The 17,110-nt window shown below is 33.3% G+C and overlaps 2 protein-coding genes across 2 annotated transcripts; one reads left to right on the top strand and one right to left on the bottom strand.

Moving 5' to 3' along the window:
* The first annotated feature begins 2,007 nt into the window (after positions 1-2,007).
* On the top strand, positions 2,008-2,684 carry LOC18593813 (Dynein light chain type 1 family protein). The gene is made up of 2 exons (XM_007021191.3): positions 2,008-2,233; positions 2,386-2,684. The coding sequence occupies exons 1-2, from the start codon at positions 2,096-2,098 to the stop codon at positions 2,575-2,577; spliced, it is 330 nt and encodes a 109-aa protein (XP_007021253.3). The 5' UTR covers positions 2,008-2,095; the 3' UTR covers positions 2,578-2,684.
* Positions 2,685-3,452: 768 nt separating this feature from the next.
* Positions 3,453-9,943, bottom strand: CNGC4 (cyclic nucleotide-gated cation channel 4). Its single transcript, XM_007021192.3, has 7 exons — positions 9,256-9,943; positions 7,295-7,510; positions 6,426-6,739; positions 6,220-6,328; positions 5,336-5,572; positions 4,210-4,296; positions 3,453-4,135 (listed from the first exon to the last, which is right to left on the bottom strand). Exons 1-7 carry the CDS (start codon positions 9,859-9,861, stop codon positions 3,620-3,622), a joined length of 2,085 nt encoding a protein of 694 aa, XP_007021254.3. The 5' UTR covers positions 9,862-9,943; the 3' UTR covers positions 3,453-3,619.
* Positions 9,944-17,110: the final 7,167 nt, after the last annotated feature.

The raw sequence follows: 17,110 nt of genomic DNA on the forward strand, positions 1-17,110 counted from the left end.
CTTTTGGAAACAAAATTATCATCTTTGGGTTGATAACCAATGAATTTAACCATCCTAGTGTTATATAATGGAAACAAAATTTGCTGGACTCTGCACTGGAACTAAGAAAAGAACCAATTCCCATAAACTGTAGCAGTGGTTGACATAAACCATGTGAACTAGCAGCTCGAAAAATTGGAAACAGTCAATTCATATGTGAAAACTCTATAAGTTGTCTTCAACTTAGCCTGCTCCCTCTTGATTTCTAAGGGTCCAATCTAACCACAAATTTCTGAGGCAGGAGAGATTCTGTGTCTTCTTTTCTGTTTTCCTTTCTCACAATTTAGTGATGATTGAATGTGGACTTGCTGATATTTGACAATCTGACATCTTCTAGGGGTTTGGACAGTGAATTTTGGCAATATTTGCTGTCCATTTTCCTTTCAAAACTTTCACGTGAGATATTACATTAGCTCATTTCATTTTTGATGTTAATTAGACTTTGCTCTAACCTTGGAATTGATGTTTGTCTCCAAAATCCAGCTTTTCAGCTGTTCCATGAAACTTATGCTGACTACTGAGAATATGAGATGATGCACGTGGCATGGTTTTAGTTGAACCATTAGATTTCTGTAAAATCTTCATGAACATTTGAGATTGTAGTTGACTGCAGGATCGAGGACATGGAAAAGTCAAGATGAAACTAGTTTGTCAACTGTGGCAGTCGACCTAGAAATGATTCTACTTACATTTCCAAGGGCTCCAAACACCATGATTTCTTACCTTTTATGCCTCAATAAATTACCGTTTGAGGGTCTTGTTAGTGGTTAATCGTGACATGTTTACTGGTCTAGGATCTGTCTTAGGCCTCAATTGATTAATCTCTGCAAAGATCACTGGTTCCTGAACCAGATTTTGGCAGACATCAGTGTTGATGTTCCTGTTTGTAACATTGACAATTAAGAAATGCGGCACTGTTCTTTCTCTTTCAAACACTGTCACTGTAAGGCAAGAAAAGGATTAAAAGAGGAGCAAAGTAAAAATAAGATTCATCCTCCACAATATTTGGAAGATCTTTGTATTCCTTTTTGATTGGTTTCCTCGTGAAAAAGACATCATTGCACCACAGAAAAGATGTAGATGATTGTTTACTAGATGATGGCTAAAATCTTGACAGTAAGCCTAATAATAAGATGCTAAGAATAGCTTAGAACCTAAACAACAAAGTAGCTAGACAGTCTATATTGCTTGAATAACAAGTGGATGCTAATCTCTAATCTCCTGATCATACTCACCATGTAAGTGTCACGTTGATTTTTCATCATTTCACAGTACCTAAACAGTTAACTCCAAAAACCAGATTAGAAAGGTGGGGGCATTTCTATTTGGCTATTTCCTCTTTGCACTGTACTCCAGGACCTAGCCACCACTACTTTTTGCATTCTTCTGCAGATTTGTTCTGTAGCATGAAACCAAAGCTTCTCTGGTCTGGTTTAACAAGATTAGTTTATCTACTAATTAAATCATGCTTAACCAACAAACTCAATACACTCATGGATTATAACTGGATTCAATATTCTGGTGCACAGCACTTCAGTCCCACCCCCTCTACGTTTCCCCAACAGGAAATGCCCCATTTACTGAACTTGACAAAAACGAATATGAATATCATATTTGGCTGCCTCACACATGGCCAAATCCTACTGACTAGCCACAAGGAGAGATCAACGTGTACACGATAAATAGGACCAGATAGTCTTGTAATTTTGCATGACTAGCCTCAATCAAGCCTCCCCTTTCCCTTGTATTCCATGTGCTGTTCTTCATAGTAGTGGCAGGCTATAAGAATTATGCAATCAAAAGGGTCCACTAGGTTCTGCAGTATCAAATGGCCCTTCGGCATAATTCTACAGAATCTGTTGGTGACCACAAGCACAGAATCTATACGTGGTTGACCCACTAGCACTAGCCCCTTTATTCCAAAACTGCAAAATAATCTCCACCACCACTTCTAGTTAATCCATAACTCAGCATAAATAGGCTTCTTTTGCTATACTGTATCAGCTCTCAAAACTTTTTCAGAAGATAACCTTTGTGAACTTCCTGCATACTAACCATGCTGGAAGGCAAGGCAGTGATTGGAGAGACCGATATGCTCCAAACCATGCAGCAGGATGCTCTTGATCTGGCTGCAAAAGCCCTCGATTTCTTCGATGTCACTGACGCTACTGAGATAGCACGCTTCATAAAGAAGGTAAAATAACAAGTAGCACACGTGATTTCAAAGTACAATCATTGAACATGAATGAATTGGTTCATAGCAGACTGAACCAATTCCCTTCATCTGACGTAGTCCACAATCTTTTGTCATGGCTTGTTCATGGAAGGCTTTTGTATTTGATGCAGGAATTTGACAGATCATATGGACCCGGGTGGCAGTGCATTGTAGGAACTGATTTTGGTTCGTTTGTGACACACTGCTCTGGCTGCTTCATTTATTTTTCCATCGGTAGCCTTGCAATTTTGCTTTTCAGGGGTTCTGCTGTTCCAGAAGCTGAGGCAAACCAGTTTGCTACTTTAGAAACAGTGAAAGCATAGCATTAATTTACATTTCCATCACTTCTTGTACCAACTTTAGTTGTGTAGTCCAGAAATTATTATTTATAAAAATGAAAAGAAGCAAACAAGGAAGAGTTTCAACTTCAGCAATCCATGTTTTTCCCTTCTACTTGCCTTTAATGGCAAAGGATTGTGCATCAGAAGGTTGTCCGAATCAGGTACTATTAGGTAGATGATTACAAACATTTATGCTTGTTTTCATACTTCATGGAGAAATCAAACCCAAATTCCGGGCCAAGAAATCCATGATTAGGGTATAACCTAACCAATTCTGTAAGAAATGTTTGTTATTCCAGGCATCAGGTGTGAATTTGATGTAGACTAATCTTGGAGAAAACGAACCATGAAGCTTCATACTCCAAACAACCTTGGGAAGCCATGCAAATACAAGGATAAACTTCTAAATGGAGGATATGCAGAGATTTTTTTGCCTTGGAGATGAACAAATTTTTGGTTGTGTACAGCAGTGAATCATATCCATTTTATCCTACAAAGAAAATTGCATCTTTAAATGTGGACAAGATAATGCTTCCAGGTCAAAACTTTATAAACCATAGAATATATTTCCAACAAGTAAATGCAAGGTGAAGCAATCCTGGCAACCCTGCCAGTGTCAGCTAGGTAATATGAATGCTGCAATCAGGGATCAGGATTTTTCCTGGACTGCTCTATGAATCTTTAGCTCTAATTTTCTTTGTTAAATGTGCTATCCTTGAAATATTTGCAGGATGATATGCAATAACAAGAGGAATGTTTAAAATTTTTACAATGTAAGTGACATAGCAGGATAAGAAAACTGGTACCGATCCTCCAAAACTTCCTTGAAAACCTGTTGCCTTAACAATATCCTAGTCTTTTTACATGAAAGATTAAATATATATTGATACAGATGTAGATACACCAGGGGGCCGAGTCAAAACAAACAAGACTCTCTCGTAGTAAACCAGATCGTTACAAATGGTATCAGAACATATGCAAATCTATAATGTTAGAACAAAATACAGCTGCACATTCACTCTTTTCAAAAGTCAAAATCATCTTGATTCGGCTTTGGTGAAGTCAACATAGCAGTATAAAGCCTGAGCCTGTCCTCCCCCAGTGAATTACTCCTGGACAAAGGCCTCCGAGGCCTAATGAACGACAGAGAAGTAAGCGTTAACCGGTGCCTATACCTCCTCCAGGCCAACTGAATTGCCACAGCCGCCCAAGTCCTCCACCCTGGAGAGTAATACCTTGCACTCCTCTTCACTCTTTCATTAACAAACGTATATCGAAAATGTTGTGTAACATACTTAACATCCTCAGCTTCCAGGCCAAATGCCTCGGTAGTTTCAAGAGTTACGAGTGTTGAAGAAGAGGGTGGGAGTCTCTCGATGAAGGGTCTCCGCAGACACCATGACAAGAGCTCGTCGCCACTGAAATTTCCAGGGCCAAGCATGCAGCAACTTTTCACACTATCCCTGAGAACTTGGCTGCTTTGGAGATGTCCCCTTACTACAAACAGCATTCTTTGTACAGGGTCACCTTCTCTGGTGATCTACATTGATTAATCTCAATGAGTCAATGACTTCATTACTCATATCTCAAGGATCAGACTTGGTACATACTTACAGTTTCTCCTTTGGTGAAGATTAAAGACTTGACTCTGTCACAGATATTCTCTAGAACCAAATCGTCCATGTGTTGGAACAATGGTACCTGAAACAAACTTGGAATTATTAGAAAATCCAATTTCCAAACTCTCTCATATATGAATTAAAAGCAATGTTACAAGAAAATATTTAAACAAGCTTAGGCTGGAAATGAAGCTCAGAACTTGGTGCTGGGATTGCTGGTTCAGTCCACCTATCCAAGCCTATATCTGTTGGGTCGACAACATTTTGGTAGATTTGTTGGGCTATGGGCTTCTAGCCCATTGTTTGACTCTGCAGTAGGAACATGCTTCTTTCTTTTTCTTTTCACTTTTTTTTTCTTTACTAGGACCGTATTATTTTATTTTAAATATGATACTCAAAAAAAAGTTTTTGAACTATTTACAAAAACTTAAATAAATTTTAATTTTTTTATTACATTCAATCGAATTTTTATATTTTATTTTAAATTAAACTTTTATAACTAATTATTAATTAATTATTATTAATTAAAATGACACTTGTCATTTTATATTCATCTAATATTAAACATGTTACAATAAATAGTAACGTGGCATGCTAATTTTATATAGTAATTTTATTCTCTAAATTAATTTCACGTTTGCATAAAATAATAGAGGTTATTTTAACTAACGATAATTAGGTACTCATTAATCGTAAAAATCTATTTGATATAAAATAAAAATATAAAATTTTAATTAAATATAATAAAAAAATTGATTTAAAAATTTTTAAATAATTCCCAAACTTTTATTGTAATAACTGGGTCCTGTTTCTGAAAAGATTCATAAATCATGATGCCCCCTTTGGCTTGTGGTGCAACTATTTAATTAAATGTGCCTCTGTGTGAGTTCCAAAAGCTTAGACTGCTCTCCCACAATCTGATTCCTTGTAGGGCCATCAAAACATGGAATTATGTGCAAAAGTTTGAAGTTCTGCATGTAGGGATATATAATTGTCTTTATTTTATTTTGCTTTTCCTCCTAATTATTAAGTGTTCATCATTCAATTCTTGGATTATGTTACTCAATTTTTGGAAACTATTGAAGTTGGAAATTTATATATACTCTGATGGGTACTGTTACCTGTCTAACTAAATCCAGGCAGAGATGGTATTTGATATCTCTCCTCAGCCCCTCTGGGAGGTTCCTGATCATCTCACACTCATCGACTCCGCGCATCGCCGCCCACCGTTGTCGCTCGTAGTTCCGGACCCTCTGCCGGAACCCTGAAGGCAGGTGCCTCTTCCTCATCCACCACTCTATATTCCTCATCTTCAGCTGCATTGCTTGTTTCTTTGACGTAGTTGCATGCAGAAACACCTTCAAAGAGAAGCCATACACAAAAACAAAGAAATAAATGAAACAAAGCACATATGTTAAAACAATCTTTCTAATTTCTTTTCTTTTTAATTATTTCTCATAAAGAAAAAGTGAAAACCAGCTACAGGCAGTGTGGGTCTACTATGAATGTGGCTTAGTGACAGAAAGTCAGACTTTTCTTTTTTTGATAAGTAAACAAATTGTCCTGTGTAAGTCTGGTACATGAAATAATCAATGATTTGTTCAATATCACAAGGACACGAAATCCTTCATGGGTTCCCACCTGACCTATGGGGACCCTTTGGTGGTATGCTTTGGTCAAAACCAACATCTTCTGAAGGCTTTACATCTACTTCACTATCATCACCATCAAGATTTCTGTTGCTGGCCTATATGTAAACACTGTACATTGCTGATATTATCATCTTATTAACCTGTGATTTTTAACTAATAGGATGATTACAATTACAAACTGAACATCGGTTATGGGTTTTTTTTTTTTAATTTCAACCATAATTTTTTCAACGTGTGAAGTTCATGAAATGCATCACGAGAATAAGATATAAGAATTATTGTCTTTAGAATTAACTTGTGTATTGATTTCAAGTTAATAAATATGAAAAATAAGAATATTATTCATTTTATACCTTGATGTTTCCAATCAACATTGTGACTAGAAGAAGTCCGCTGGTGAGAACAATGATGTTGAAAACAACCTCTAACCACTCTGTGGTGCTCTCCAAGTTCCCAAAAGTGCTGTTCATGGACACACAGTTGTTGGTATTAATCAAGAAAAAATTATGTAATAAAAAATTTTTCAAGTTAACATTGGGGAGATCAGGAGATCCTGAACCTGAGAGTCATGAGGCCCCAGAAGATGGGAAAAAGAATCTTCTCAAGGCGGCTATCATTTGTTACAAGCTGGACAGTCCATTTATAAGCTCCATAATCATAGTTTTCAGGACTATCTATGCATGTTCTTCTTGCTTGCTTGTTCTCTGCCCAAGCCAGCCTTGCTCTATCCCTCACCATATTACTTGTTCCATAGTAAATTGGCTCTTTGCAGGCCAACAGTCTCGGGTCACAAACCTCTACTACCCTGCATTGCTCTTTCATGCACTTTGCAGACCTCTGAATCCCTAGCAAGTACCAGCATGCCCCGGCAGCCTGATTCAGAGACGAAAAAACCCATGAAGCAATTACTTAGGCATCTCCCCCCTCAAAAGTACTTACTTCTAAACAATAATTTCAGAAAAGGACAACCACTGGGAAATCACATTAAATTATTGAGTCATAGACCCTTGGACCCTCTTAAATATTTTATTAAGTGTCTTAATTAATTATTAATATTTTTTACCAAACTTTTTGGAATCTGATGTTTAGTTTCCCACAATGTCTAGTTCTTAACAAACTTTCAGATGGTTCACATGGTATTATTTTTACTTATCTAAACTACATTTACCTCCCACATGAATCACGAAGTAACAAATAGGAGATTAAAAAGTTTAAGTGCTGTAGCTTTTCTTCACCTTTGGGAAATCCCTTTATTTCAATACCCTTTTGTCGAATAGCAAACAAACAAAGTATCATTAAGTTAGAAAAGCCAAAAAGGACGATGACTTTTCAAAAGGATAAAAGGGTGAGAATTTTTGCTGTTGTAAAGATGTGAACGTAATTAGCACTATAATGGAGATTTGATGGAAGGGTGAAATGGAACCTTACATGTGAGGCCACAAAATAAGCAATCATGTTGAGAGCAATCCCCCACCAAACGGTTCCAAAGATGTAGCCGGAGAGGTTCTGCATGCGCCGTAAGAGGCAGACGGAGTGGTAGATCTTCGGCAGGTATTGGAAGAGGAAGATGATCAAGAACACCGTCATTACTAGGGTTACCGACCCTTTTTCCAGTAACGATGGAATTGCCACCCATAATACAGCCTACACCACATTCGATTCATATAAGCTATGAAACATCGAAACATCTCACCGTTTACACTAAATAAACAATAACATGAGTCATATACTTTACAATTGTTAGTTCGATAGATCATCTGCATCATATGATGTGAAATACAAACATTCAATGTCCGTACATTGTACATATTCTAAATCTTAATTAAACAATTCTATCTGTATTATATTGAACAGACTTTTTACTCTATCTTAATATATACAAATCCGATATTATTCGAACAATTTAAATTGGTACAAGCATATAATCATTTCTTAACCATGAAACCCAATGTTAAATCAAAGCAAGAGTGACCAAAAAAGCTTAGGAAAAGCAAATGGGAAACCTCTAGTATGAAGAAAGAAGACCAGGGGAGAGAGAGAGAGGCTGTGAGACAAAGGATGAATCTCACCGCATGCTTCCTTTATCAACAAAGCAGTGACGTCTAGTCAATCTTTTGTTGAAATTCGAGGTTGAAACAGTTTATTCTTTTTGTCATCCCACTTTATTTTATATAGCAATTATTGTTAATTATTCTGTGTACAAGGTTCTTATTAAGATACAGACAAGCCAATTTTAATGAAAGGAAAAAAAAATTAGAGAAGAGAAAAAAATAAAATTATAATAGCACCAATTGCATGTTGCACGTTTGTACTTCTACTTAAATTATGATTATTAGTAACTGTTATCACTTTTGGGAGATTAACTGTTCTCTTCTTGAAAATTTTTCCCAAAGAGATTAAAAGAATAGTTATACAAATAAAATAATTAATAATATAACGAAAAAAATCCCTACTCAATTTAATCTCTAATTATCGATTCTCTGTCCAAAGAGTTAAATTTAAATGTCAATTTTTAAATAAATAAATAATTATTTAGTAAATGATATTTAAATGAAAAGTTCTAAATTTGAATATTAAGTAACTGTTTATCTCAAAATTTATGATTTTTAAATTAATTATTAATATATATTATATATACATCCAATTTAGGATTGTTGTTAATTTTTTTTATGAACGGTCGAGAAACAATATAATATTTTATTTTATTCTCGCTTTCTAGACATAAACTTTTTTAATATGTATCCAAAGGAAAAAAAATTAGAAAATATTATTATTTTTTATTGAATTAATATGCATAGAGACCAAATTAATAATGTTTAATTAGCATGATGTATAGATATATTTTAGGATGAGAATATATTCCACAAAAGGGTTATATTTGTTTTAGGGTGGCAATTTTTGGTCTTATAACAAGAACAACAAAAATCCCATTGCACTTGTAATAAAAGAGAGAAATAATTGAACCCCAAAAGCCACATCTTAATCACAAAACGTTCTTTGGCCAATAAATTATTATGATCCAACCATAAAAATTTATTTATAAAAAAAAATAACAATCTTATGAACTTTTTATTCTCCCCATTATACCCTCCCTAAAAATGATAAAACGACACGGTTGCATCACATATTTGTTACAGTTTCAAGGGTATCCCTTGCATGCATTAAAATGATTGATGACGTGCACTTGTCATCTCCACTCTAACACTAGTGTACAAACAAATCTACAAACCAAGAGCCATATGTAAAATCTTAGCCTCTTCACATTAATCAATGAAACATTAGAAAATATATATTGATTAATATTAATATTATCTTAGGATAATGATGTGAAGAGGATTGGATTTAATTAATTAACCAATTAATGATTTTGATATAAAAAATTTAATTACCTGCGGTAGAGGGAGGATTACGAAGAGATCAAAGAAGAATCCCTTCCTAGCTTTCAAGTACTTGATGGCCACACGTCGAGCGTTGGCGCCGAGGGGTCCACTCCTTTCTCTTCCTCCTCCTCCGCCGACGTCACTACCACCATGGGTGGCGTTACTGCCATACGATGATCTCTTGGCCATCTTCAGTTGCAGCCACATGTTCCAGACGTGCAAGGCGTCGGTCATGCAGCGGAGCGCCGTCACCGTGATAGCGAACCACCCGTCGATGAAGAGGCACATACACGTGTCGCTTATAGAGAGGACGTAGAAGAACAATGGGTCTACGAAGAGGCCCGTGGCGCACACGAGGAGGAAAACCCTATTCCATTCTTGAACCCATTTGGCTCTCGGGTCCAAAACCTGCCCCAAAGACCAACCTCTCCGGCGACGACCGCACATGAAATACAAGCCGCTCCTGCAATCACGTGGTGAACTCTCTTCTTCCTCAGCTTCATCATCCTCTCCTTCTCCTCCTTCCATTAACCCCCCTTCCTCTTCTTCGTCATCATCGTCTGTGCTAAAATACTGCATGTGCCTTGCACGTGAAAATTCGGGTTCACTTGCCATCGAAAGAAAGAGAGAAGAAGCTAGTGAGAGATTGTCATCTGAAGGAGGAATATAAGCAGAAAATGGTGGATGGCTGGGATTAAAACATGTCCCAGAAAGGACATAATAATTGGAGGAGGTGTAACTAGCGAGAGACAGAGAAAGATACAGACAAATCTCTGAATGTACTTTAATGCCCTTGACCCAGCATGCATTTTGTCTTTGCAAAAAAATAAAAAGAAAAAAGAAAATCAACCAAAATGAAGGAAAATTAAATAATTCGATATGAATCCAAGTACACCCAAATCCTCCATTAATTAATAACATGTGCTTATAGTCGAAATGATTGGGGTAATTGCTTTTACAATGATCTTCCGATGGAGGCACTCCTGTCTTGTCAATATACATATATATATATATATATATATATATATATATATATATTTTATGCAGAGATTCTGTTAAAAAATAAAGGAAAATCTGCCATCATCAATGTGTGCCTAGGGAAGCACATTAATTCTTTTCCAAAAGGTTTTCGTTCATGCTTAGCCAGCTCAAATTGGGGTACGTGCCGAATAAGGGTTGATCGATGGTGACGATGGATATTTTTAAAATTTTTTTATTATTATATATAAATTTTTAAATATTTAATATGATTATTTTTATAATTATCTTTTAATTAAATCTTTTAATTTCACTATGGATAATAATAGTTGATTAAGTAGCTAGTTAGGGTAGGACACACAAAAAATTAGATGGTTATTGTATTGTTTTGTTTTTCTTGCTTTGATTTGATCTATCATGCACGTGGTAAAAAGAGCACAATCTATCGTATTGTCAACTTTCAATAGAAAAGAAAAGTGCATACATATAAAGGAGCTGACCAATATATGTGTAAATATTTAATTTTTTTAATTTTTATTCATAAATTTCGTATATATATATATATATATATATATATATATATATATATATTATCTCAACTTGTTAAGAATAGGAATATTGGTAGTTAAGTAGAACTTATTTAAAGGAAAAGAAAATTATATAAAAACATTTAAAAACTACACTAATTAACCATCATGTACTTGGGTGGCTAAAATGGCAAGACCATTATCTTTATTAAACTAGTTTATTGGCGATACGTATTGAACTTTTTCCTGACATTATATTTGGTCTTCTCTTCTGTATTATATAGTCTAATAAAATTTCGTATCTTAAGTTCGAGTTCGAGTTTTACACTTTTTTTTAATGCTTAATTCTACATTACACGATAAACGACATCTCATTTTATCTCAAAAATTTTGTCCGGTCAATTTCAAAATTCAAACTTTAAATTTTTGCTGTAGAGTGTCACCTCAGAAACATTTCATGACTTAATAATGTACTATAGCTTGCTTTAAATGAGCACTATGTGTGCAACTTCCTTAATTTTGTCTAAATTCTTAACAACTTTTTGGAGGCTTTTTCACTAAACCCATTCACACGAGGGCATGCATAAAGCTCAAGAAGACAAGAAAGTGCACCTCCCCAAAGTAACAAAAAAAAAAGAAGTGAAAGTGTAAAGGGATGATCCATAAGCTTTAGTTTTTTGTATATACACATATAAATACCTTTGTTGTTATATGTACATAATATATTCCCTTTTTCAATCTTTTTTTCAAAATCCCATGAAAAATTGTTTGCAATTGAAGTACAACCAAGGGTACCACCACTAAAATGGGCACAAATTATGTATTTGCCAAAAAAAAAAAAAGGACCCCATTTGTTAAAATGTGACTCCATTGTGCTAGACATTTGTCCACCATCTTTTCATACAAAAAGGAAGCTTCAAAATCTATTAGCTAAAGTCAAAAATGTCCAACTTTATATAAAATTTAATAATGTGTAATTAATTAATTAGTTTATCTAAGGATATACATTGTTTAAGAGAGTTGGATTCTTTGTTTAGCAATCATTAGACTTCTAGATTTGATTCTCTTTTTTCACTAATTGGCTAGTAATCAATCAAATTCTCTAAACATCTCATTATTTATTCAACACATGAATCTCATTTCAACACGTATTTATGTGTGTGTACTTATGTTTGTTAGTTTTTTACCCTCTGAACTAATAAAACGAAAATTTTCAAAAAATTGATGTAAAATTTAATCAAATTTCGAAAATAGTTTTTGCTTCAATTTCTTTCTCTTTCATGATATAAAACTTTCTCTTCTTCTATTCTAACTAGATAATATCATTCCTTTCATCAAAACATGGTCTACAAATTTTCTCAATTATTTGAAATGTTTGTGTCATTTACATATCCACAATAGAAAATTTCTTGGTGCGCGATTTTGTATTTAAATAATTTTTTTCTTATTTTAAATTTAGTGTCCAAAATAAAGAAAAAAAGGGGAACATAATTTTGGGGAAAATCCAAAGAAAATAATGGAAAAAATTAAGAACAAAGGCAATATTATTATATATAACTACCACCAAGTAATTTAAGTCTACACCAATACTATTGTCCTTATACTGTCCACCACAGCTCTCGAATTTCAAGATATGCCATCATATCTACAAATAATTTTCTCTTCAATTATTTGCCACACCTACAATGTTGTCCTCGTAACGTTACCAATAGCTTTCAAAATTTAATGAAAATAATGATTTGGGTGTTTATTTATTTATTTTGCAGAGGAATTTAAAAAGGAATAAACTCCATAGCTGCCTTCCTCCCTCTTTCCCCTTTCCCTCTCAAAGTCTTAAATGATCATAAATATAACCAACAAATTTCACAGGCAGAGATCATGTAGTTATTGCAATTTTTATAGTTTTTGTGTGGTAAAAAGTAGGTCCAAAAAAGACTAAGCAATGTATGTTCCACCGATCGAACACGTAAAATCATCGAAAACAACATGTTCGAAATGTCCGGAACAAGCTTAGTTCGACGGTTAAAATTTGATATTTTGATTAATAATAACGAGATTTATGAAAGGGTGTGCGTCGATTATGTAAGTCGAATAAACCATATGTGACGAAAAGATACCAAAAAGGAAGAAAAAAAAATTATTTTGACAAAGGAGGGAAAGGTTCTAGAGAAAAGAAACGAAAATAGAAATCATATTTGGTTTGGAGGGTACTTTGGGGAGAACAAGAGATAAAAGCAACAAAAGGAAGAATGGAAGTAAGAGAGGCAAGAAGGAGGGTGTAGAAAGAGACTTGGAGATAGAGTGAAAGGGGTATATATGGTCTTATTCACAGATAAGTTTAAGCAACACAGGTTCCATGCAACTTCGTATTTTTGTTTGTTTGCTCGTCAATTATATCTTTCAAAATATATTTATATATATAAATACAAAAAACATAATAACCCCATTCATATATATCCCTCTTTTGCCTATGATTATTAGTAAAAAATAAATTAATAAGGTTTTGATATTCTTTCTCTTGTTTCTATATGTTTTCTCTCTCATATAGGTAGGTACCGAAAACAACATGTGAGATTATTGGATTAAAGTATGGACTTTTGTGATCATACAAAATTTGATTATATAAAGTAAGAGAAAGAAAGGATGAGACAGGAAGGTTCTTGATTGAACCTCTCACTCCTAGCTAGTTAGAGTTCTTTCCAACAATGCACGTTAATTTCTCCATTTTTTGAATAAAATATACATATATATATATATATATAACTGTATTCACGAGTCAAATATTCAATACAGTTAGGATTCTTTGTAATTCTATTTGCTACAGTTATAAAGATTTTTTTCTATACCAATATTCGCTTCTATAATACTTCCAAATCTTGATTATATATGCACAGGATTGATACTGTTAATGAAGAAACATTCAAAGTAAAAACTAAAACAAAATCATTAGAGTATTATTCTAAGAATCCTTGTTGTATAGAATCTTTTTAAAAGATTTGAAGGGGACGAACAAAGTGCAAATAATCCCCATCACATATTTTTATTTCGAAATTTAAAGTAATTTTTAGAATATTTGCTTTCCCCTTAATTATTGTATTATAATTAATATTAATATGTACGATTTGATCCTTAATTCACTCCATAAGTTAAACTCTCAAATCTTTAGATGTCTTTTTTTATATTATACAATCTTAGTTTAAATCTTATGTATTAAATTTAATTCATTTTATAATTAAATTTCAACGAATTTCATGTGAGAGTTCTTGTTGTTACGCACCAAACATTTCAAAAAGAAGAAAGTAGGCCCATATCAAGCAAGTAGAGGAGTTTCTGCAAAGTTTATAAATGATGATATTGCACATTCTATCCAGTTAATCTTTAAGAGATAAGGTAACAATCTCATGTCACTCTCCATGTCTCCACGGAAAAGGAAAATTATTGCTCGTCATGTAGGTTTGCAGACCTTACATATAATGGGGATGTAACCAGAAAAAGCATGCTAAGTGTTTTTAAAGGATCAAAGATGAGTCTTTATTAGTACAAAACTTTGGCCCTATCTATCTGACCATTGTCACAAAACCTCCATCCTCCCATGTGAGTGCCTTCGTGCTGCACGAGCAATGATCTTGCATGATTGAGAGGCAATGATTCTTCTTCTCTATCTCTTTCAAATCCAAAAACCAGAAAGCAAAATAAATTAATAAACAAAATAAAATAAAGAAATTAAATATGGGAACAATAATTGGTATTTAATTTTAATAAGCATAAGTTATGCATGGCATAGTATTTAATATTATGCATAAAGATTTTCCACTGGTTTCTATCGTGCAAAATTGATAGAAAATTAATTACACAGGAATGCCCCGTAATTATTGACAGCTATGTCTTCGTACAAAAACTAGTCCTTGGAGATGTGACATGATTAGTTAATGCGATCTTATCCGCTGATTGTAGTACACAATTTGGCTTTGCTTTTATTGATCCATTTTCACTGCTTTGACAGAAACATATGTTTCGAGGAAAACCAACCATATCTATTCGGACCATACCTTTCCAACTATGGTTTATTATATACATTCCCAACCAACCTGATCTATATGTCCATGCAATTGCAACTAGCTAGGGCAACTCTCTCTCTCCATTCAACTCTAAACTCACTATTAATTTCCATCTAAAATGTTTACATAATTACGATAATTATATAAAAAACAAGTTCAATTAATATAATGCATCCGAGCATTTGTTCATTGATTAATGTATAATCTTTGTTTAAAAGGTAAAATTCAACTCCTCTTCTTTCAATTAAAAAAAAAGTTCAATTAATATAATTCTAGTAAATTATAATATTGTCTTATTATAATACTGTTGGACTACGATTCTCTCCTAAATCATTAGACATTTTAAGTTTTTAATCTGATTATTGTAAAGTAAAAAAATTGGATATCGAATCATATGAACACGCAACATATATTTAAATTTACTTATAAAATTTAAAAATTTTGAGATCGGCTCACGAGTTAGTACTGGATAAGAAAAAGTTGAATGTGTTCAAGCCATATATCATTTTCCATATGTTTTTAATTGAAGTTTTTGCTTTGGTAGTCAAGCAAACATACAGTACTCCCCTCAAATAATTTTCATTTTGCTAAGTGTACTATAGATTTGAGTTGTTAGCTAGGTTAGCCATGAAACCTAACCATAGACACAAATACTTGATACATTTTCAGAGAAAAAGGACTAGAAATGAAGTGACCTGTGGGGGGAATGACGCCACGAGTAGAAGCTCTTGAGGACCACGTAATTAAAGCCTGGGTTAGACTTTCCCTTCACAACAATCCAACCACTGCACGGCCCATACTTGCATTTGGCTGTTTCTCACTTAGAATTTTCCTGGAAATGCATTCGGGAAAAATCCCTTTCGGAGAAGACTTTGGTGGTATTCTCAGTTCCCACCAAATCCTCAAAGGAAGACTTGTCGATATGCTCCGTACAAGTTACAAGCCACGGGAAGAAATCAAATCCCACAAGGCATCTTCAATTAGGGTCTTTCACTATCACCATTAATGTGAAAAAAAAAAAACCTTTTTGAAATTTCTAAATTCTAAGAAACCCATTTTCGGCAAGTAATTTCTTCTAAAGCATCCAATGCTGGAGTAAGTTAAAGCTGTCAAGCTACGTACCATCACACCATTGGATGTATGGTTTCTTTCCTTTGTCTCCTTTATGATATTGTTTTGTTCCTCTTACGAGGTCCTTTACATGTAGTTTTGTAGGGGGAAAAATTAGTGGTTTTTTCCTTTGTGATTGTCGGTGGTTTTAGGGTCAATTTTGTAGCAGTAATCTTTTGTCCATTTGGGCTTAAGTTTCTATAAAGTAAATGATTGTAACATGTTCATTAAGGAAGTTAATGTAATATTCTCTGTTTTAATTTTGACATTATTGAAAGAATTTATATATATATATATATATATATATATATATATATATATATATATATATATACGTATTTATATATATAAGTATACTAATTGACACATATAATATCTATAACTTTATATAAAAAAAAGTGTCGATAAAACTTCCAGACAGTACCACGTGAACACATCAGCAAGGGAATACTACAGATCAAAAGAAGTAACCAAATATATATAAAATCTGAGTTATAGTCTCTTCGACATGCAATCCAAGATAAAATATTATTAATCACTCTATATATAACTTGATAAAATATTATTAATCACTCTATATATAACTTACCACAAACTTTTTTTAGGTAATCGTGCATGTTGAAGTTGAAACGATGAATTGAGGACATATTACATAATTGTCTTACACCTCTAATGAACAGGTTTTTCACCAATAATTGTCTCAGAAACTTTATAATATAGGATTCCAAATCTAATAAAATTCCTAGCCAATGGAATCTTATTTCAATTTTGATGATAAGGTAGAAGCTCTAGAACCATTAATTTAGGTATCTCGTTCCTACTTTATGTTCAATTTTGTCATGTCGGATTGGATGATTATTTAATGATTATAGTTATTGTTGAATTTAAGAATATCAACGGGTAGCGTACCGATTATTTTTAAGTTACTCTAACTTGAACTCTATTATTTTAGAAGGTACTAAAATTTTATAAATACTCAATTAAAAATAAATTTAAATTAATTTTTTATATTTATTATTAATTAAAATTAAATTAATAAATTTAATTTAATTCATGAAGAATAAATTAAAGGTTTAAACTCATATTTAGAACAATTAATGAATTTTCATAGGTATTATATTAATAATAAGTAATTTATAAATAAAAAATAATATAAAAAGTTAAATTTTAATATTAAATATTATTATTTAT

The sequence above is a fragment of the Theobroma cacao genome, chromosome 7 (assembly GCF_053813885.1).
Source record: "Theobroma cacao isolate CCN51 chromosome 7, ASM5381388v1, whole genome shotgun sequence".
NCBI lineage: Eukaryota > Viridiplantae > Streptophyta > Magnoliopsida > Malvales > Malvaceae > Theobroma > Theobroma cacao.